General features: G+C 40.7%; 1 protein-coding gene across 10 annotated transcripts in view; it reads right to left on the bottom strand.

Annotated features, from left to right (window-relative positions):
* sif (guanine nucleotide exchange factor still life) overlaps positions 1–22,446 on the bottom strand; it is a 45,619-nt gene that overhangs the window by 12,225 nt on the left and 10,948 nt on the right. For 6 of the 10 annotated variants that reach the window (XM_089072333.1, XM_089072332.1, XM_089072331.1 and 3 more), the window contains 13 exons: positions 21,433–21,783; positions 20,908–20,964; positions 20,668–20,839; positions 17,574–17,801; positions 16,104–16,233; positions 6,957–7,099; positions 6,189–6,456; positions 5,412–5,555; positions 4,601–4,783; positions 2,748–3,023; positions 2,483–2,653; positions 1,813–1,999; positions 332–598 (listed from right to left, as the gene is read on the bottom strand). In XM_089072333.1, the coding sequence (XP_088928459.1) occupies positions 332–598; positions 1,813–1,999; positions 2,483–2,653; positions 2,748–3,023; positions 4,601–4,783; positions 5,412–5,555; positions 6,189–6,456; positions 6,957–7,099; positions 16,104–16,233; positions 17,574–17,801; positions 20,668–20,839; positions 20,908–20,964; positions 21,433–21,783 (2,577 nt within the window). The remainder of the gene's footprint in view (positions 1–331; positions 599–1,812; positions 2,000–2,482; positions 2,654–2,747; positions 3,024–4,600; positions 4,784–5,411; positions 5,556–6,188; positions 6,457–6,956; positions 7,100–16,103; positions 16,234–17,573; positions 17,802–20,667; positions 20,840–20,907; positions 20,965–21,432; positions 21,784–22,446) is intronic. The other 4 variants (XM_089072340.1, XM_089072335.1, XM_089072337.1 and 1 more) reach the window with 3 other exon arrangements.

Raw genomic sequence — 22,446 nt, forward strand, 5'->3', positions numbered from 1 at the left:
ACTTAAAATAACGCATGATTAATCGCCACATTACGCGGATTTAATTTTGTCTAAACGTTAGAAATTTTATCTAAAATTCTATTTTCTTTCAATATTTAAATTAATTTGTTTCGCTTAATTGTTTCGCCATCTTAATGAAGAGTTATATTCGCTAATTAGCAACAGAAAAATTAAGATTAACTTCCTTCTTTCTTTATTTATCTTCGTTATTTACTATTGTGGCTTATACTGCTAATTAATTTAATAAACTCGCTTTTAAAGCTGCCGTAATCTTCGGTAATAACAATTCTTGATGCTGACAAATTTTCCAAGAATGAAAGAAAGAACTCACTCCATCCGGGTGCCGGCACAATCAGACCGGAAATCATTTCTTCGCTGATTACTGGCGGATCGGTGGGCGGCGGCGGGCAGACCAGGCTCTCGATTATGTCATCGGTGACTCGCATAATGCCCGTGAGATCTGGCGGCTCCGTCCTGGAGGATCGCATCATCATACAGAGACCCACTTCTTCTTGCAGAACGCTCTCCAAGTACATCATATCCAGGTCACTCACGATGGCGCCGTTGATTACCATAATCTCATCGCCCTTAATGATTCCTGAAAGCAGAATCGCCACGTGAGAATTCCTTCTTTCCCTCCGATGAGAATCTACGTCGGGAAAGAAATGCGAGCGTAATATTTGCGTTCGTTGTACGTGGTACGTCATTCAATCGAGAAAACTGGCAGAATTGTTATTTCGATCTTTAGCATTGAAGATTTCTTTCATAGATAAGTATAGAAATACTTTTTATCACTATACTTCTCGTAAACTTAACATTAATAACGCGAAATTTAATTTGATTGATAATTTGATTTTTCAAGGCATCGGCGCGATCGCGACTACCATTTTGTAAATTTTGGATAATTTTCAGTTCTGACATTTTTCGTGTCTGCCTCCGTTTGCGAAGACGATCAACCGCTCGGCTCGGTATCTTTCACAACTATAATAAGTCACTCCCTTCGGTCGTGTTTAACGAGGGCTGCCAGGCTGCCCGATAAATTTAGACACGATTTGCGGAAAGGCGGCGCTAAATGTCATTCTGATTTGTTTGCGCCTGCGGCCCTAAGATCATCCCACCCCCGGCGTGCGCATATATATGTGTGTGTGTGTGTGTGTGTGTGTGTGTGTGTGTGTGTGTAATATACATATTTTTATTATATACATATTTCTTTTTTTACACGCATTATGCGCGCTTCATTTGACCATAAGCACGAGACTCTGCTCAACGAGCAAGCGACGAGGCGCGGAAAATCGATGATTTTTCAATGGCGTCCTTGCACGTCCTGTCGTTGAGACGGTCTAAAAAAATTAATACGGCCGGACTTCGATGTAAATCATTTTCTTAAGATCCGTACGTTAAGTCGAAAATAGAGAATTAGGTTGGTACATGAAACATGCATAACGTTACGTGTACATGTATAACGATTCTTCCTTCAGTATCGTTTACAACATTAATGCAATAAAATGTGCATTTATCTTTTCGGACTTATTTAAGGAATTTCCTACTCGTATTTTCAGAAAACATGAATAAGTTTTATAATTAATTTGATGTATCGATTTAAAACTTTGGGATGTAAAATTAATTAACTGAATGTAAAATCAAGTGTAAAATCAATGGCGTTTGGATATAATAGAGGTCAACAATGAACAAAAAATTATTGTTAATAAATGACAAGAAATAAAAAGACCTTGTAACGATCGAAACTTTTAATCGTTGCGTTCGAGGGACGTTTATTTTAGTTAGACGTTGTCCTAGATAAGGGATGCTTACCGTTTTGCATGGCGACGCTCTTGTCTTCCACTCTACTAACGTAGCAGCAGAGCTCGTCCTGCCTATCGGAGTTTTCTATGAGCTCCGCCTCGACGGAGAAGCCCCACATTTGCTCTAAAGTGTTTCTTTGCAATTCCACTTGATATAAAATCTTGGCACAGACTTCGACGATTTCGTGCGTATGCAACTGTGTATGCAAGAAAAAAGGTTGCGTTAAACTTTTGCCATGAGAAATTAAAAATCGCGATGTGTGAGCTCTGATTATCTTATAAAACATTACAATATTATTATAAATTTAGAGAAAAAAATTGAAAAATAATATTTTTAAAATACAAAATAATAGTACTTTTTATTTGTTTAATCTAATTTTGTAACCATTTATAAATTAATATTTCAATTAATTTAATTGGTTAATTTCCTTATTCAAATCCTTTTTCACAGCAGATTATTTTTACATATTAAATTTTATTAAAAACAATTAGAATTCGGTTCACAATTAAATTCAAGATAATTGTGATACTTTTAATTGCTCTCGTTCGCAATGGAGAGCAATTGGGATCTTATTTTATATTTCCAATAATTAAATATATTAATTTAAATTACAATATTTATATTACAATTTTCTGTTTACATTCTCGAATCCAGCACTCTTAGATTCGGCAGGACTTACATAGGTTTCTATCATATCAGTCCTATGTGGCACAAAGTAATTGTGGTCCTCCATATCTCTGCGCTTTTTCACGCGCACGAAGTGCTCCATCGGATTGAGATTCTTCCTGGTGCACGCGCTCGCCAGGAACTCCTCCACGGTCATCGCCTCCCGCAGGAACACCGACACCAGCTGAAACAGACAAATGGGAAACGCCGGGTCGCGTTCGGCCTATCCTTATCACATTCTACTCGTGTACGGAAATATAGAATTTCGATCAACTCACCCGATGTCCTGATGATCGTACCTGATTTTCCGGCACGGACACCTTCACGCTCTTCTCCTCGTCTCTGGACGAGATCTGCAGCGAGCGTCTGCTGGAGCCGCTGTTCGATCTCGACAGCAGCGGCGGTCGTCTCTTCGTCGCTCCGCGACCCGCCAATAAATTGTTCAACAGGGACGGGCTACGAGCGCAGATAAACGCGTGGAAGGACGATACCGTGAACACGCCCAGCTTGTTGAGCGTTTGCTTCGTGGCGCGAGACACGTGTGTCAGTAGACTCTGCGGAAGAAACGAGAGCGTAGGGTTTACTTAACGTTTGCCGATGTTTCAACTTATTGGAAAAAAAATCTTTCGGACTTGCAGACTTAAGAGACTTTCCGGATAATTTGAAATGTGATCTAAAACGATCTGCTGGTTATTATTTCTAAAATTTGACGAATGCGTTTTATTAAAAAGGAAAGAGAAAATAATATCAAGATATATAATATATATATATATATAAGCTAGGAATATGTTCGATAACAGAATGGAATCTGGCAATATTCCAGATTATTTTGCGATAAATATCACCGCATGCCTCGATGAATTGGTAGAGATGCGCGTCCCAAATAATCGGGAGAGACCAAATTCGAATCGTTGAAGTGATATTTTTTATCAATAATAATTTCTTGTGGAGGGAAAAAGATTAATCAATATCATTAATTATCATTGATTATTCAATGGAAAAAATTATAGCTTTGGCTTTGAGCCATTATGTTGCAAGTTTGTTAAAAATAATGGCATGTAGTCAACGAAGTAAGCAATTATCATGAATTAATATTTACATAAATTAAAAATAAAAAATCACTAGGCGCTTATTCGATTCCATTCTATTGTAAAAAATAATATATTTGGTTATAAAAAGGATTAATTACATTTCTACGTAAAACGTTATACATTTTCGACATAATTTTCAGTTGCCAATTATCAATCGCTATTATTAAAATTGTCTGACTGCAATAATCATGAGAACGTTAATTCATTGGATATTGTTTGGCCGCCTCTCTCTCTCTCTCTCTCTCTCTCTCTCTCCCCCCCCCCTTCTCCCACGACGATCAATATCATTCGTACGAACGGCGCAAATTAGATAAGCACGACGCAGATGAATCTCTAACGAATCTGATTGCGTGTGCGCTGCGGATGAAGATGATTTTTTTCAGATAAAAAAATTACAGCGACTCGCCGCGTGGAGATGATCACGCAATGAAATTGCAGCATTAATTTCATTTTACTGGGGGAAAAGTCGAGAGAGAACCGGCCTTTTCGCGTTACGAAAGTTACAACTAAATCATGGCGTTCCATTCGATTGCGATTGAAATTCAAGCTAATGCGCCAATTCCACCTCGTTACATTCGACGACGAATAAACGTACATGCTTACGGCAGAATAGAATCAACGTCGCAGTTCTCCGAATTGTTTCTCAAGATAAAGCGATCCTTGCGCATAAACAATTATGCAAGTTAATAAGCTTACATCGAGCAAGAAGATAGAAGATATATCATAATGAAAATTATTTATGTGGTGAATTTTACATAAATTTATTATCGTTGTTCAAAATCATGTGAAAAATATAACACGATATTCTCACAAAATATAAAATATCTTCTGCCAGCATAAATATCAATATGCTCGTCAATCTCTACAACTTAACATGTATATTAGAAATGGTAAAGCGTTAAAAATGATTTTTTTCTCCCGGGGCAATTAACATCAACGCAATTAGACGTAATAGACAGTGCGGTATTGATCTTTGGATCGATCTCAGCGTTAATATTCCATATTCTATTTGATGCTGACGTTTCAATGAAGTTGCTTACCTTTGGGTTGGGCAGTTCGCCACTCTGCAAACTGGCCATGTAGCACCGCAGGCGGAATTGCTCGCAGTGGAGCCGTTCAAGATTCTCCTCCCACTGTACTATTTGATTGTTGATCTGCTGCTTAGTGTCGACGTCGGAAACCACTGATTGCTGAAGATCCGCCATATGCTTCATCTTGTGGTCCTGTGTAAACAGTCGATACGATTAATGTCTATCTTTCTTCTCTTTCTTTACACTAAAAATTGTATCGAGCATAACGATAGACAGATAAACAATGTGATTAAACATATTTAGATTCTGTTGAAAATTAGTCATAATTTGTATAATGTTTGACAAATGGTTGTGATGAATTTTGTACATTTTTTTTTATACTTCCTTCTCTTGTATAAGCTTCTTTTTATCTACATTTCTTTAAATCATCGTTGATTTAAAGAGAATAGTTTCTCAAATATTTTTGAATCACAACTTCTTTTCAAATAAAAAAATCTAAGCACTCGCGACCTCACCCTTAACTTTCGAGTTAAATAAATCTCAAAAATCATTTTGCCAATTGTATCTTATATGTAAATAAGTTTATCGATGTTCCTTTGTCTAACAAAATTTCTATTAAATAAAAAATTATGAATCTCATTGATATATTTTATTACTATTTAATTGTAAGTCAAATATATAAATAAATAAACATTTTTAGAAACTATTCTAGGGAAGATCGCAACTTTCACTTTCGAAAACAGAGCTGTAAATTTTCAATACTTGGAATAAGCTGTTTGACAAAATTATATTGATTGACCGAGCCATATTTTCAACGTACCGACTCGATTGCCTTCTCCAGACGGAAGATCTCCTCCTGCAGCAGATGCAACGTGCCAGTTTTGCCGCGATGACGCGCGAACGCGGCGGCGCATGCCGAATGAATACTGTTCACCCAGTTCTCCAATTCCACTTGACACGGCGCCTAAACAGAAAGCCAGACGCTGTTTCTCATCGAGATAGAATTTCGGCCTTCGATCTTTCCTCGGCAAACTTCGCGAGCTGATCGATCGTTGTTCGCGACGTCGCTCACACCTTTCGAGCGATTTAAAGTCACGGCAAGCTTTTAAGTAGCGACAGCGGGCTATTAAATGTTCGCCCTGTTGCGTGACCGAGAAACGAGTTGAGATGGGGTTAATTAAATACACCTAGTTAGCGATTCGCGCGGTTAATGCACTCCCGAGGGCTATCGAAGTAACGGAAATCAAACTAAACCGGTATATAATTTATTCCCTCAGACTTTCCAATAATTTGTCGTGCATTCTACCGGCAGTCTTACTTCGAGTTTAATTGGCGTAATATTATGATCTTTAGAAGTTTATACGTAAAAATAGCAAAACTATAAATACAAATTATACGGATTATGTACTCCACTTTTTCCACGTTTTGATTTATTCAAGTCTCTACTATTCGTGGTAGAAATTTAAAATTGAGAAAAGCTTTTCAGTAATGGAAAAATCTTTTTCGTGTTTTAAAGTTAAATACTTTCTTTGTCATTCTTATTGCGTTTTTTTATAAACAAATTATGATAATTAGAGTGGCGTTGAAATTTTCTTACCTGGAATAGATAGGCGTCCCCGAACGCGGTGCTCAGGCAAAATATGTAATCCTTTTTCGGATGTTCGGGGATCGGTTGCATAATCGCGCCATCGACGATGATCAGATGTTTAGGTGCCGTCTCCATAGCCCTGCTCTCCTGTGAATCGCAGGGGTAGAAGAGAAGCGTAGTACCCTTCAAGCAGACCCAATAACCTCTCCAACCTCTTTTCTTGGCCAGCTCGATCTGATGCTTCTTGCGCAGCAACCACTTCTTCACGCTGAGAAATCTAGAAATTCAAAATATTGTCATTCCCTTATCTCATTTCATTAATTTTGTTTATTTAGACTTGATTTGTATTTATCAAGTAATATCAAAAAGTAATAATATAAAATATTTATTTTTATATATATATATATATATATATATATATATTGAAATTTTTATATAATATCTGTAATTATTATTTTATTTTATTTATTTTATTAATTAATCGCATTTAATTTATTTCAAGATTCTCAGATTTTTTATCAAATATCAAAATAATAATTACAGATATAAAAATTTCATTTTGTTTACTCATTTTGTTTACTTATAAATTGGAGCAATTTTATATGTCCTATATTTATATATATTTCAGATATATTTCAGAAACTGAAAAAGCCATGACATAGATTACTCTTCATTTATGGTCTTTGTACATCCATGCTAACGTTAACGAGAGGATCTTTATATAGATTCTCAAGGCTTATTATTTTTAAAGAAAAAAAAAAAGTACGAAAGACGTACCCTGCCTTCCGAACTGCACCAGTGCAATTGAACGAAGCTGCGGCTGTGCCGGTCTGTTTTCGATAGGGCGAATTTATGGCACTCTCGCCGTCATCGTCGTCGCTGACGGCGGTCGTGAGTGACATCCTATCATCGTCGGACATCTGAAAAATACGTCAGGCTTTATCTTCAGCCGCGTCGAATGCGCTTGTCCACTGTGAAAATCGAGACAGATACGGATGATTCCGCGTCAAATTGGGCAACAGGTAATCGATTAATTATTGTTCTTTTCAAATTTTGTCTTGTACTTGCGCACACTCACTGTGATGTAAATTTATGCAACCCTTCAATTACTGTCGTAATTGAAATCTTGGAATCACCCATATTTGCGAGAAAAAAGAATGTTTCATATAAAAAAGGGAGAAAATGTATGTGCGTAGAGAAAATATATTGTGCGATCGTGAAACAGAGTGATACTGATAATTATGATTATATATAAAAATAAGATCTAACGGATTACTGACAATGACAGGATGCTTTATATATACATAAGTTATATATTCAAAAGTTTTTCATCTAGCTAAAAGTGCACATTTAGGAATTTCAAACACGTAAATTATATTATATATACTTATATTACATTGCTATTTATAATATATATTTATTTAAACAGCTTATTTAAATAGCTTATTATTAATTTATTGAAACGTATGACATTTAAACATTATTAAATAAATGCAATTGTCAAAGTTATTTAATTGTGATTGTATTACAACCGTGTGTACGGAATCTTTTCATTAAATATGGATAGGGGATATTAATTATTAATTGATGAATTATTATATATTAGGAATTTACTATATAGAATAAATATTAAATAAAGGGATATATCAAATTAAAAAGAGAGACATTCGCATTACCAACAATTGGCAGTGCAATTGGGAGATGCAAAGAAATCTTACAGTTTCACTCAGCGCATGCTACTCGAAGATAGCAACTATCAATGCAATTTCGCTTACAAGCCCTTTTAATTGCAATTCATGTCAGTTTCAAGAGCTATATATAAGGCACGGGCATACATGCCAAAATTTCTACTTTACTCGCGCCATACAACAAATGCAAAGTGCTTCATCTAATAATTTCATTGCTTTCGTTGTTGATCCCCTCATTATTATCGCTCAATTGTTTATTTAAATTTCTCCATCGATTCCTAGCTTGAAGGTAAACATGTTTTCGAGTGACGCATAGATTTCCTTCCAATCTGTACGTATTATGCGATACAATGACGATGAAAATGAGATGCAGTTTCGAGTGCGAGAATGAGTGCGAGTAGTCAGGGGATTGACGAACGAAAGTCCAACGGAAACGGCATGTTCGGAGGAGGCGCGGACTTGACTCGTGTTCTCTCTACCTTCGCTTCTCTGCCCGAAGCGCATGCCAATAATACGAGGTATCCTCGTGGTGCGGTCGTTGCATACGCAATGGAAAATATATATAAAATATATATTCATATATATATATATATATATATATATATATATATATATATATAAATATATATATATATAAATTTGGGGACATATACAATATCGAGAGAAGCATTCCTTCCAGAAGAGATATAAATAGATTCGCGATTCGTGTCCTCTACCTTTTTCGTAATATTCGTCATGCCGCGGAGCCTCTCGCGTATCCCCCTGAGGCTCTCGCCGGCCCAGAAACTTACGACTCTTCTGAGAAAGTCGGCGTTGCACGCATCCGCCGTCATGTGCGGATGGTAGTGGCAGTAGCAGCCCTCCTTTAACAGCTTCATGTTGTTCTCCGCGGTGCCGTTGATCCTCAACATAATCTCGCGACGTGCCACGCTCAGGCCGTCGATGTAGCGCTGCGCCCAGGCGCTGAGTGCGCCGTTCACCAGCCGCAGTAATTTGTGGTAATATCCCTCGCCCGAGCCGTACGTCACCTTTTCCTGGACGTTCCGACAGTTGAACCAGTACACCTTACGCGACTCGTTAATGCATATCACGCTGATCGTGTGCCTGCGGCACCAGCAAAAGTATTTCCAGCAACGTCGCCGATGCTGCGTCCTCAGATCCGTGTAAAAATCGTCGCTCGGATCCAGCAAGTCCAGAGTGCTATTCGTACACTTGATCGACCATCTCGGCTCTACCATCATTCGTCGTTCGCTGTCAGCGGTGAATGAACGAGGAAGAGACGCGGAGTCCGCGACTATAGGGATGGCCCCCTCTCCCCCACCCTAGAAGAGGGAAGATCGGAGGGGTTTCCGATCGCGGCGGAAGGCCACCTCGCCGCCGGCGTCTCGTTTCTCCTCAGGCGGTGTCATTATTGTCTCGCGGACGGCAGAAGAAAATATCCACGTGGCTCGATGAGATATTCTCGTACGATCGATTGTCGAGGTGTGTAAGCTCGGTGATGCTGCCTCGAGAAACGCCTTTGTACTCCCACGATCTTAATGGACCACGAAGTTCAAGTCGACGTCCTCGTTTAAGTCTCTTTCGCAATTCGGATATCGTATGCGCGTCAGCTGTTCTGCCTGAATTATCACTCGCTGAATCCAATACTCGTCAAGTATCAGCAACGCTGATCACAAGTATGCATGCCAAATGAAATATAAATTACACGTTCCGGGAGCTGGACGACAATATCCACAGATGTTAATTCATCATGTTCGTCAGGTTCATTCGAATTCTCAAGTTTACGTGACTATCTGGAACTCGAAGTTTCCACGAATTTCATCAATAAAGTTTTTTTTTTTTATTTTAAGGCAAACGTCTTTTGCACTGTTAAAATCAATCGCGGCTCAGGGAGATGCGTCGCCTCCTTAGCTTCACGATTACGATCTAATCCGTGCGATGACGCACACAAAGAAGCACGAGTCCGAAGAAGCAAAGCATTCGCCGCGAGTGTCCGCAGGTACTTATATGTAGAGGAATTCCACTAGAATCCTCGAGAATTCCTCGAGAATCATTTCATTCGTAATAAGAAGCACGCAGCGGGAAGTATCGTCGCCGACGATGCTGGACGATCGTGGACGACGCCACTCCAGCTCCCGCCTTCCCCTAATATATAGAATATTTTCTATTTCTCTCTTCCTCGCCTTTATATAATAGAAACGAATTATCCGTAGAAAAATATTCTCTCGCTCTCTGTGCTTAAGTATACATATAGATATACTCTCTGAATGTTGATCCTCGCTCCTCTCCAGCTGATTTTCCTCCTTTCCTACATATCGCTATAGGTGTCCTCTCAAAGCATCGATTTTCTTCTCTCTCGCGGAAAAATGCGCTGTAAACCATCGTACACTTCTTATCTAATCTCTAATTTTATCTTAAATATATTATTTCCATCTTTAACTGATCTTCTTTCGGAATATACTCTTTCATACCTTATCTACTATTATCTACTAATTGCCGTCCCCTTTTCGGATATAATCTCTATTTCAGATATTATCTCTCTGTCAATAAAGCATAGTCTCCCCCCTTCGCATAGTCCTTACGTCGGCTAGCTGCAGTCAATCGTTCGTCAATCACGAATGACCTGTTTTTGATTTTCCGGAAGTCATTCCGCGGCGGAAATCAGCCTCGGGACGATCGCAGGCGCGAGGGGAGAGGGAGATTCAGGTACCCAGTGACGATGTTGCTATCATCGAGACGCGCCGGCACGTCGCGATCGCTTCTCGCCGACCTCGCACGTGCGAAGGAACGAATTCCGTACGCGCGAGTGTCACTGAAGCGGCGACCAACGGCGTCTAATAACTTCCGGTCCGCATATCGTAGTCGCGAAGACTCGTAAACTCGAGCTCGATGACGTCCCGCGCTCTTTCGCGATGTCTCGCGCGATCGTCGCGCGATTTCCAAAAATTAGCGGCTCCTCCTCGAGAACTCCGTAACAAGAACTGACGTGATTCCTCTCGACGAGCGACGACGCGGTTTCTCGGTCCACATATCAACACGGAGAATTCCCCGCGAACTTCGCTATCGCTGCCAGATACGCCATTCGTGGAACGTTTACAATCTCGCATCTATCCGACAGATGCATCGCACTCGATGGATCCTTGACGAGGGCGTCCTCCTGCCGGAGGGGGCGGCAGTGGGTTTTCGTTGCCGAAGACGGATTTGGATTGCGATTTTTTACGCGGGCTCTGGGACCGCCTTTCGTTCACGCGTCCTCTCACCGCGTTCTCCAACGGGCGGACGACAGCCGTTGGCGCCGCTGCCGACGTGTCCGGGGGACGTGTACCGCGCGCGATGCTCGGCGACTTCCGGCGCCCGCGCATCGGCGCATCAGCGGGCGCCGCACTCTCCGAGCGTGCCCCGGCGGTGGACGATGCCGAGAGAGGGAGAGGAAGCTGCGTCGTGTCGCGTCGCGTTCTCCACGAGGTCGCTCGCTCGTCCTCACTAATAACGATGCGTGGCCGCTAATACGCGCCTGTCGATCGATGGGCCCCGCTGCACGCGGGGATCGCGCCGCGGCGCGGACTTGCGACCGAGGTCTCCCGTCATCGGCGCGGAGATTTCCGTTACCGCCGCCTCCGGCAGAATCGGTGGTCCCGCGGCCGACGTCGCGACCGATCGCGATCAGTTCAACGCGGACCGGATGCACTTTTTCGGGACGCAGGGAATTCTTTATTTCTCTTTATTTCCTCTTTCTCTTTCTTTCTCCTTTTTTTCTCTTTCTCTCTCTCTCTCTCTCTCTCTCTCTCTCTCTCTCTCTCTCTCTCTCTTTCCCTTTCTCTTGCGAGCGGATGTCACCAAGTCCGCAGCCGCGAACGCGTTTCGCTCCGGACTGCCGCTGGAGAACAGGGAAGAGGAGCTGCTACCGCGAGGGGAATCAATACCTCGGTCCTTGTGGTGGTCGAAGGGGGATTGCAGGAGCGAGTGGTGGCGCGGAGGAGGCAGAGCGATGGCAGGGAGGGATACTATGGAGGGGGAGGGTGGTTGGAGCTGGGATATCTCCACCGGTGGTGGTGCCCGCGACGCGGAGTGGGGAGCTACACTCCGGAGGCGAAACGAGATACGAGCGAAAGGGGTAATATGCACCGCCGGGGTGCATAGGGTGGCAGAGGAAGAGGGGGGGAGGGGAAGAATAAGGGAAATAGGCGAGGGAAATACGACGCGCCTCGTAACGTTGACGGCCAAGTTGCTACGCGATGACTGTTACCATTGCCCCCAAAGACGAATATCCGGTTCGAGAGAATTCAGTTCGAACGAATTTCGATAAATGCGGGTCAACCCCGCTGCTTCCTCGAGTACTGCTACTCGAAGAGACGCCGATTACTTTCTGGAGCCACGTCCTCGAACGAATTTATTTCCGGACGTCAAGGATGGCGACGAGAAACTTTTAAGCTACGTAAGACGATCCCTTTGGTAGCTGCGATTTATTTATCGCTTCGCAATTTTCTCAACAAAAGAATCGTTATCATACAATTCTAAGATCTTGCAAGATTAATATCAACATTTCTCTCTATTGTTAAAAATTCTTCTTTAAATGCACTTTTCCCGCGATAAAAAATGAGATGATTATATTCTTTAAGAACTCCTTTTGGTAAAATGAAATGTAGTTAGAGAAAGCAGATCTAAACGTCCAATTTGACGCGCCAACTATCGCATCAAATACATTGAATTGGCGTCGAACTCGTTCGACTGAATGCAGAATGCATCGATCTTCGACTAATATTTATATATGGTTCTCTTATTCGCGCTTTGCGTCACGTTTCTCATTTTTGTCGTCGTAAAAAGAAGATCGAGGGGAAAAAAAGTTAAAAAAAAAAAAAAATAATAATCCTACACGGATTATGTATAACGGGTTGGCGCGCATGCGAGCGACGTGAAGTTTTATTGAATTTTATGGCATAGTTTCTCGCAACGAAAGGCGTTAAGAACCATCGATGCACCGCGGAAACGTATCGTGGCGAATAAACTATTTCCCAGATCGGGACGATAAATCCGCCTGATATACGTACATGCAGACGGTGAACTAAGTGTCTGCGACGTCGATCGCATTTGCGCGCCGATCGACGATTTTTCTGAAATTCGCGATTGCGCCACGGGGACGCGACGGGGGATGAAACGACGCTGAGGAAGGATCAAAGTCGCGAAAGACGCCGCGCGCATTTGCGCATGCACCTGTTGGCGCAGGCTACCGCTCGACTTGTGCAACGGCGCAGGGATACTCGGCCCTTATTTACCCTCGTACGTCGAGCTCGGGCCGCTAATCTCGGCACGACCTATTAACCCTTAGACGCACAATGCGCCGCGAAGCCTCGACCTTTACGGGGAGGTTGTTATATTTCGAGAAATATAACACCGATATAATTTTCAGAATAAAATTTTTCAAAATCTTTCCCGATCACATCCCGAAAATCCCAAATATCCTCGTGAAAAATTTTAATAATTTTTTCACGTAAAGAGTTCTTAAAATTATCTTAAAAAAAAATAAGAAATGTCATGTCAATATTAGGCTTTTAAACATGCAATAATTTAAAAAAATATATATATGTATGTATAAAAATAATTTAAAACATTTTATATAAATATAAATAAATTGTTTAAAAAATTATTAGGATTTTTCGCAGAAACATGTGGCCTTCAAATTTAAATTTGTTTTAAATTTCTGTACGTGTAGTTGACACAAAAAATATGGCAGGTTGCAATCGCAAGATGAAAACGACTATTTGACAATTAGTCTAATAAAAGCCAAGCAGTTTGCATAAGCGTACACTAACAGAATTTCCGTTACTCCGCGGTTGATTCTTGTAATGGGTAGCATCTCGAGTGGCACACGTACGTATATGTATATGTTTGCGACGGGGGGATATGTTTGTACGCGTATATACGTATACGCGGTGCATACGCATTCAGATTCCCGCACACGTACGTACTCCACCCATTCCCCGAGACCTCCACATATCCGTTTATATATATCTCTGTAGCTACATACCCACACGTTTCTATTTGCGGTGCAAAACAACATCGAGACGAGACGGGGCTTGCTTACTCCGTAAGGGATTGAGTTTAGCGATGGATTCGAGCGGCTCGCGAGAACGAGACAGTGCAGGGTCAGTGGGTTATCGATGTCCGTCGGTCACACATAAACGCCCTTCGTACACAAGGACGAAACATGCGTCCGCACAATGCACTTCATCGGGAGAATCGTTACAGGCGTTTATGTTAACTCGATCCCTGGAGACTCTGTCGCGCTCGCGAAATAAAGAAAATGGAAATAAAGAAAATGGATCGCGTCATTCTTTTGCTAGATTGCTCACGAATGGGACATTGGCTCGCGATTATCGACACGTATGTGCATTTCCGTTTTCTCGATTCCCCGCTGACCTCTTTTGTAACGCCGTCGTTACACGGATAGGCGTGGCCAGTACGAGAGCGCAATTTGTGCAACCGGAGGTGGACCGGGAGTTACGCAATTTCTCGTAACTATTAGAAACGAGAAGTATGTACGTTGCGCAAATTTACGCAAGATTTATGTTATCTATGTTAATATCATACTGTTAACATAGAAATTAGAAACGTAATAAATTTACAATTTTGTATAATACAAAGATCAAAGCTACATATTTCGGTAAATTGTGATCTAATTAATGTAAATTCATAAATTTTAATGTATGATTACAAGAAAGTAACAACAAATTAAAAAGCGAAAAAATTAAAGATTGAAAGGAATTAGAAAAGAAAAGATTATTTATTTATAAATACGACAAAGAATTTTGCAGATTATTTTTTCTCCCAAATAGACAAAGAATTTTGCAGTATTATTTTTTCTCCCAAATAAATTAGCATTAAATAAATAAATAGAAATTAATTATAAGTTAAATGCAAAAAAAAAAATGCAAATTGCTTTGTGCAAAAATGTACTCTATCTACCGCGATTTGAAGTAGCTTTACAGCGTTCGAGAACAGTTGCCGCCATCGCTCATCGATTTGAGCTTTCGCGAGTACGGCTAGGTACTTGGCCGTTTTAAATCACAAATGGATGGTAAGAGCGTAAGAGAAAAAGAATCTCTTCAAAGAGCTTTAAGAATAATGCATCCACGCTACATCGCGAATACGCTTTTGTGAAAAGTTTCGTGTTGTGTGCGCATGCAGCGGGAGCGAAAGATGGAAAAAGCAATATGGCCAGACAGCAATAAAATTCATATGAATGCAGCGCGTTTTTCGCCTTTAAATCAAGAGAATAAAGGGCGTCGATATTTTTATCATCAGTTAAATGTCTAATTTGTAATTTAATTCATAATTTAATTACTATTTAAAATACTTGTAATAACATTCGAGTCTAAAATAAAAATATAATTAAAATATATATTCGAAATATAAATTCGAGAAATATTAATGTAAGATTCAATAATTTTGTTTTTTTTTTTAATTTTAATAAAAATGAAAAATTAATTTGCTCTAATTTAAATTCATGTGTTTAAATATTTTATAATATTATATTTTATTTTATCTCTTTTATTTCATATTTTATTTTACACATACACATGCTTCGTGCCCGTCTTATATGTGTATTTAGTTTAACATACTAGTTAATATAAAGATGAATTCTAAATTATATATCATTAATTATATATTTTATATATAATTTATAAAATATATTTTTAATGTTTAATACATATTAATAAACATTAATTCTATTTTCTATAAAATACAAAACGTTTACAAAACGTTTGTATATATATACATTTATGTATATATAATTTTATATTGTCTTGCGAAATCTATATTTTTAATTAAATTAATAACAATCGCGTCCCGCGATCAATGTACATTACCGTCTCGCATTTAATTAATATTGGAGTAAGCGTAATTAAATTTAATATTTAGCACCGGTATGCCATTCTTAAGTGCACGATTAAACATTAATCTCTACAGCGAACATAATTATTAATTATCAAAGTGAATTAAGAAATCTTCACTAATAATTTATGATATGGTTTCGTGATTATCGCTAATGTGGGATTATGTGGAACTGACAGGGACACATTCTAGACATGCAGAATCAACGCAAGACATCCAAGTGGGGGCTTTCGCATGTATCATAGCCGCTCATGAATGTGGCGAACTACGTTACAAAGGCACCATTTAAGTAGCACTTGGGTATATCAGGTTGATAAGGTCAACGAGTGCTTGGATAACTCACTTCGGAAGACGTCAAGTAGCAAAGCCTCGAGTCGGTGCTCTCCAATGAAGCTTGTTGAACGATTCCGTATCTGCCATCCCGATCGGACATGTAGTCGGATCTGACGCTGTCCTGTCTGTCGAAAGTACCTCTGGAATATGCAACACATCCAAGTGAATATACCGCAACGCGGACAAAGCATACGTACGAGATAAACGTCTTTCAATTACACAGACACTCTCTTTCCCTTTTCGTCTTTCATAATCTCTTTTAATTAAAAATCCTGACTTGTGAGAAATATTTTTTTCTGATTATAAAATCACTTTATAATAAATTTCTCCACGTTAACGTTTAATTTCGTATGCGCATGTACAATTAACTTTACGCTTTACCAAAATATTAAAAGGTAGAGAGTTGTAATCTCTGACGTTACACGTACGAGACACGTTTTTAAATTATTTTACATAGAGACTGTATATTCCATTTAAATAGTAACATACAAATGTCATAGAATTATATTTTAGGAAAAAAATATATTTTGCGAGAATTCGAAATTACGTGATTTGCGAGAAATTTTTGTTGATAATATAATGAAAACATTACGCTTCTAATGTTAATGCACTGCCATTAATGAGAACGCCCTGCCATTGGTAAAGGACACTACTTTATAATACTACGATTAATAAAATCGTTTTTGCGACTAGACAACGGTCGAGATGTGCGATAAAAGCGGGAAGGGAGCGCAGAGCACAATGAAAGTATGGAAGACAATGCGAACAATATAGGGCAAACAAAAGGTGGATGGTAGCGAATGAACGTCACCTATAAGAAAAGAACACTAAAATATAAGTACGCATTGTGCTAAAAGAGTTCATGTTTTCCTTTAACTTTTATCTTCGGATATTTATATCTTTACTGCGTACTTATTTTAAAAATAGTTAGTCGATAGCACCATATTTTCTAAATGCAATAAGAATCTATGTTATGTGATAAATGCGATATATGAAAAATGTTACAGTTTGAAATTATGAATATACTGACAATCTGAAAATAATGATTTCTCTCGTGCAGCGAAGCTGATTTAGATATATTTTGCATTGTTGCTGGCGAGATTATACATAATCGAAAAGTATTCAAAAAATAACAAATAATTATTAAATTTACATAAATATATTTTACACCTACGTTCATCGTACAATCACCAATCATGTTTGCACCTTTCCAAAAATTCGCAAATTCTTCCAGACATCTTCCCTTACGTTCTACTTTAAATAATAATTGTCGTATATTATTCCTCTTTTGAATGTTATTTATAATTAGAGACTAATTCACTGCGCTGTTGGGACGCGTGTTTACCGAAGATAAAAATTTACCAGACCGAATCAGAGAAACCTATCTCGTTAGAATTCGAATTGGAATTTCTCGAGCGTTCCGTGCGAAGATCGTCGGTCGGATAACGACGGCCCCGCGTGAGGGATTTGTCTCCCTCACCTTTGTTCGAGAGAATCAGTCCGATTGGACTTGTAACCGCTGTCATTGAGGCTACCCTCGTGTCTCAGGGACGGCAGAGAATCCCAAGGCGATTCTCTCTTGTGTCCCGAGTATCCTGGATTTATCGAACTCGAGGCGCCCGAGCCGAAGGTCGAGCTGCCGGACTGCCATCCGTCGGAATGCCGGAACCACTGTGCACGTGCGGACTCCCCGATGCAGCTGGCGCATCTGCAAGTATCGTGCGTCATTAGATCAATTCTGTGGGGCACACTTACAGCTATCGCATTCGCGGGAAACCCTTGTATTTAGAAGGTCCGCTTCGAACACGAGTCTTTTTTTCCACAGTTGTATGTAAATAAGTATCACTTGAAGTATCACATAAAATAAAACAAAAATAATTGTGTGGTAATAAGTCGACTCGTACAATCGAGATACTGTAACTGAAAGTGGAACGTTAACGAGGTATTCGATATTCCTTATAGTATTCTTATTGGTAACGACGATTAATACAAAGAAGTCTCTGAATAATAATTTATTCATATTTTTTTTTTTTTTTTTTTTTTTTTTTTTTTTTTACGTTTTTCTCTTCCCTCTCGTGCCTCTGCCATGATCATAGAAACGGACCAGTATTTCATTTGTCGAGATCTTTCAATATCTTTGGAAAAAGCATCGAGTTATCGAATGCATATATTTTGACAAGAAGTAAAAACGCCCTTCTTGCCGAACATGATCGCGTAAACGATATCCAAGTACAAGGGATTAGATACGCGCAGTACCGTGCAGGTACGGGTGAGAAATCCGAACAGAGTACGCCGGTGTTCACGTTTTCCTCCTCGCCGAGCAGCTGGAACTTGACATGTTTCTTATTCTGCGACTGGTCCCCTGACCCGTCGTCCAAAATCCGATAGAATATCTTCTCCGGCAACTTTGGCATCTTCGGCACCTTCTTCGGCAGCCGTCGCCTGTCGAGCGAGCTATACTTGCGTTGTAGAGTGTAATTCATCGTTGCGTCTTAACGTCTCGATTCGTTTGTCACTTGTATGTCGTTGTATATAGGATATTTACACCGAGGGGATGACAATCAATTTGGCGTTTGGCACCCGGTAACGAAGGCACGATTATCGCCGATTATGCGTGGAAGCGGTCGCTGTTTGCGCTCGTGCGGCAACGGCGGAATAACGATTTTCTCTCGCTCCGTTTTTCGCGCCGGCCGACAATCACGCGCGGCACGACGAGACAATTATCCTCGTCGCATTCGTTTTCCAAGCGTGTCGATGTTTACGTTTGCGCGCGGCCGATGGCGAAATAATTGTTATCTCCGTTCTCCGCGCGACCGTTCAATCGCGTCTCCTCGCGACGAGGCACAATAATTATCCTCGTCGATTCGATGCTCGTAAATTTATCTTTATCTGCGTTTTTCACAACAACGAGACAAACATCTCTTTCGATCTGTTTCACCGAATTTATATTTTCTCGCCGAGAAAGTATTCTCTTCTTAATGACAGCGAGACATAAATATCATCCACAGAGAAAATGTCTAAGCCATTCGACTTTTGTGCAGCGAGTCCGCTCTCATTGTCGATAAAACATGTCGATTTACCTCCCTCTTGGACACTTGGCACTTTTCATCTGTCATCACTGCAACAGCAAACTGCACTTGGTAAGATTCTACCGCAACGTGGAAGCGATGTTCATCAACGATGTCTCTCTCTCTTCACGCATTTCATATTTACCAACAATTCACGTTACACGTAATTGCACTTAACGCATCACAACGTAATGCCACATTGTGGCTCGCACCGTTACCACATTTAGACGACACGAAGCGCGTGCAAATTCTCGGCGCAAGACCCCCGTTCTCCTCTCTTCGTTTATCGAGCGCGCCTTGACGCACCGGAAGTCAGCCGCCGAGACAATCGTACGCGAGTGAATTCTCCTCGCGCGCGATTTCTCTCTCTCTCTCTCTCTCTCTCTCTCTTTCGTCAGGGTCTCGCGGCGTCACGGAACACCCTTCTTCTCCGTTTCTCACCGTGCAGCTGAAGCCCACTCGCGGAGTTTCTATATTTATCACAGCGCGGCTCCGTCGCTCGTCAGCCGCTCGTCGCTGACCCGTGATACACAACGCGCCGGCGGCCGGCGGGGATGATGCATGCATGCGCCGATATACCCCCGAGCGCTCTATCGAGAGGCGTACCTTCGATAGACCTCGATAGACACCACGCGACCCCCGTCGACGCGCGTCGCCCATCGATACCCTCACCGGCGCACGTGACATTCTTTTTTTTTTTTTCCTCGGCGCCGCCCGCGGGCTTATCGATAGGCGATACCGCATCCGGTGATATTATCCAGGTCGCCCTTAATGGACGGGCACATCTCATTGATCACCACCGACGGCCGCAGGGCGCAGTTCTTTAAATGTCAAAGTCTCGCCATGGTGACTTTCGCGCCTTTTTCGAGGCGCACCCTTTGGCAACCCGAAGGGTCGGCGGCTATTATCAGGTCCTATCACACGCGTTCGCTTTAATTAACGTTGTACTACTTGCATGAGGGGTCTTTCAATGGAGCAGATGGAAAGCGGCAATGAATTCAATTAAGATATCTAGATATCAGATATAAAATTGTAGAAAATACCCGAAAAATATTTAAATCTCATGAGAGTAGCCTAGAATGTCTCTTAAATATTATTTTGAGTGAGAATCGTGCGAGAATTTTCTACATTGTGCCAATTTTTACGTATATCCCTTATTATCGGGAAAATATTTTTATTGAATAATCAAATAAAGAGAATAAGAGAATAACACATTTCATATTATTTTATACATCACATAAATTCAATATATGTTTTTTCATTGATACAACTTATCAAAAATTATATATTATTTTTACATGTTATTGTAAATTTAAGAAATTTTATTCTCTTACCTGATTATACAACTACATTTGCGTAAGAAGGATATGATTTATTTATTTATTTGTTCATTTTACGTTTAATTCCGTTTAATTGGTGGCGCAAGAAAGCGCAATAAATTAACGTATGCATGAAACCCTTTGCGATGCAAATACTGATCTTAACGAGAATTGAAGCACAGTTTACCTAGAATTGTAGTCGCTGAGATAGCCGCGATCACGATCGGGGTCTCGTTCTCTCTTCTCTCTCACCATCTCGTTTCGATCGCTGTAATAGCCATCTCGATCCTTGCTGTTCTGTCTCTCATTGCAGTAGCGATATGACAGAGGCAGAGTCGACGACTTATTGGAACTGGAACCTGCAATCACGACAATTGGTTACGAACGGATGAAGTCTATTCTGAATTCTCGATATATTTTAACTTACGTCTTCGTGAAGCGTGAGGCGTGCGTTGAACGTTCAACGGAATGTTTTCCGCAAATTCTGGAAAGCAGAAAGAAGCTCTCTTTTTAATTTTTTCTAAATATGGCAATTTATAATTTTTTTATTTCGACAGTCGTGTCATTTTAATAAGATGGAAATGTTAAGGTTTAGTTAATTCGTTCATTTGAAAAGAACAAGGGTCGGTGAAATAGACATAAAAAGACATGTTTCTTGAGCACTTAAAATAATATTTTAAATAAAATTTCATGTTCAGGATGTTATTCATTCATTATTAATTTTTACGCAGCTCTTAAATTCCACAAAACTAACAATTAACAATTATCTAAAAACTAATTATAATAAGTATATAATAAAGTATAATAAGTATATAATAAAAGCAACAAAACAGAAATAAGTTTTCATAATCGATAGAAAAATCGTGTCATTAATGACTATTAATTTAAACCCCTGAAAAAAAATCGGAATTTTTTCTTGTTTAGAAACCGACGTCTGGAATCGAGTTCTCACCCAAGTTCTCCATGCTCTGCGTGAGCAAAGCCTCAAACGTGCGCAGGCTGTAGCTCTCCGCGTCCATGCCCTTGGCGAGGGTGTTTCTGAGATGCATCTCGTACTCGAGGAGCAGCCGGCTGGTCGGGCTGCCCGGCGTCGACACCGACTGCATGTTCTGCTGATATGTCTGGCCGCCGTTGCAGCGACGGGAGTTGCAGTGGTTCGGCTGCTCCATGTCGGAGTTGCCGTTCGACGAGCTCGGCGTGGTCGCGTAACACTGGTTATCGAAGATGACATTGTCCGAGGGCGGCGACATGTCACCTGTGCACCGATTACGTTCCGAATCTAAGTACGTCCTGCCTCTGCCGCCTGTGAGCAGAGATGTGCAACCGAGAGTGCAGGATATACGACGGACGTGGTGAGTCGTGCGGCGCGTATCAATGGGGGGGTGAGACCTTAGGGTGTCGAGTTAGTTTCGGAATCGGCGAACGCGTAATCCGAGAAGTGGTCCGTCCGAGAATGAGCCATGAGGCCGCCGTAGAACTGGACAGGACCACGTTGTTCCCCTTAGTGCGCATGTTACGCAAGACAATCAGGAGCAACAAAATGTTAGGGGTGCAAGTGGTGGTGGGTGACCCCGTGACTTTCATCAGGGTGCATCTGGCTGGCATGGTATACGTACTGTGCGCATGGTAAGTTGTGCCGAAGGTGTAACTAAAGGTTAGAGTGGACAGGTGGATGTCAGAGGATCAGTCGCCGGTTAGTTGTAGGGATTTCTTACAGCGTTACGCGTTCGCCGGTATTATGGGGTTAGGCAAGGGGTGAGACCATGTGCAAGATCGACCATGTAATTGTCGGCGTGAACTTTGTCACCTTTTTTACTTTTTGTCATTTAAAATCACGTTTGATTAAATCTTGTCGCTTTACGAGAAATAAAAGTTATGTTACAATCCTTCGAAAAACTGTGTAAAAAGTATCGTATTTTTTAAGAAAAAGTTACATGATCGATTCTTTAACCGTGTGTTCATCGTT

Source organism: Pogonomyrmex barbatus, unplaced genomic scaffold (assembly GCF_055798465.1).
Source record: "Pogonomyrmex barbatus isolate J1 unplaced genomic scaffold, ASM5579846v1 scaffold13, whole genome shotgun sequence".
In the NCBI taxonomy this organism is placed as follows: domain Eukaryota; kingdom Metazoa; phylum Arthropoda; class Insecta; order Hymenoptera; family Formicidae; genus Pogonomyrmex; species Pogonomyrmex barbatus.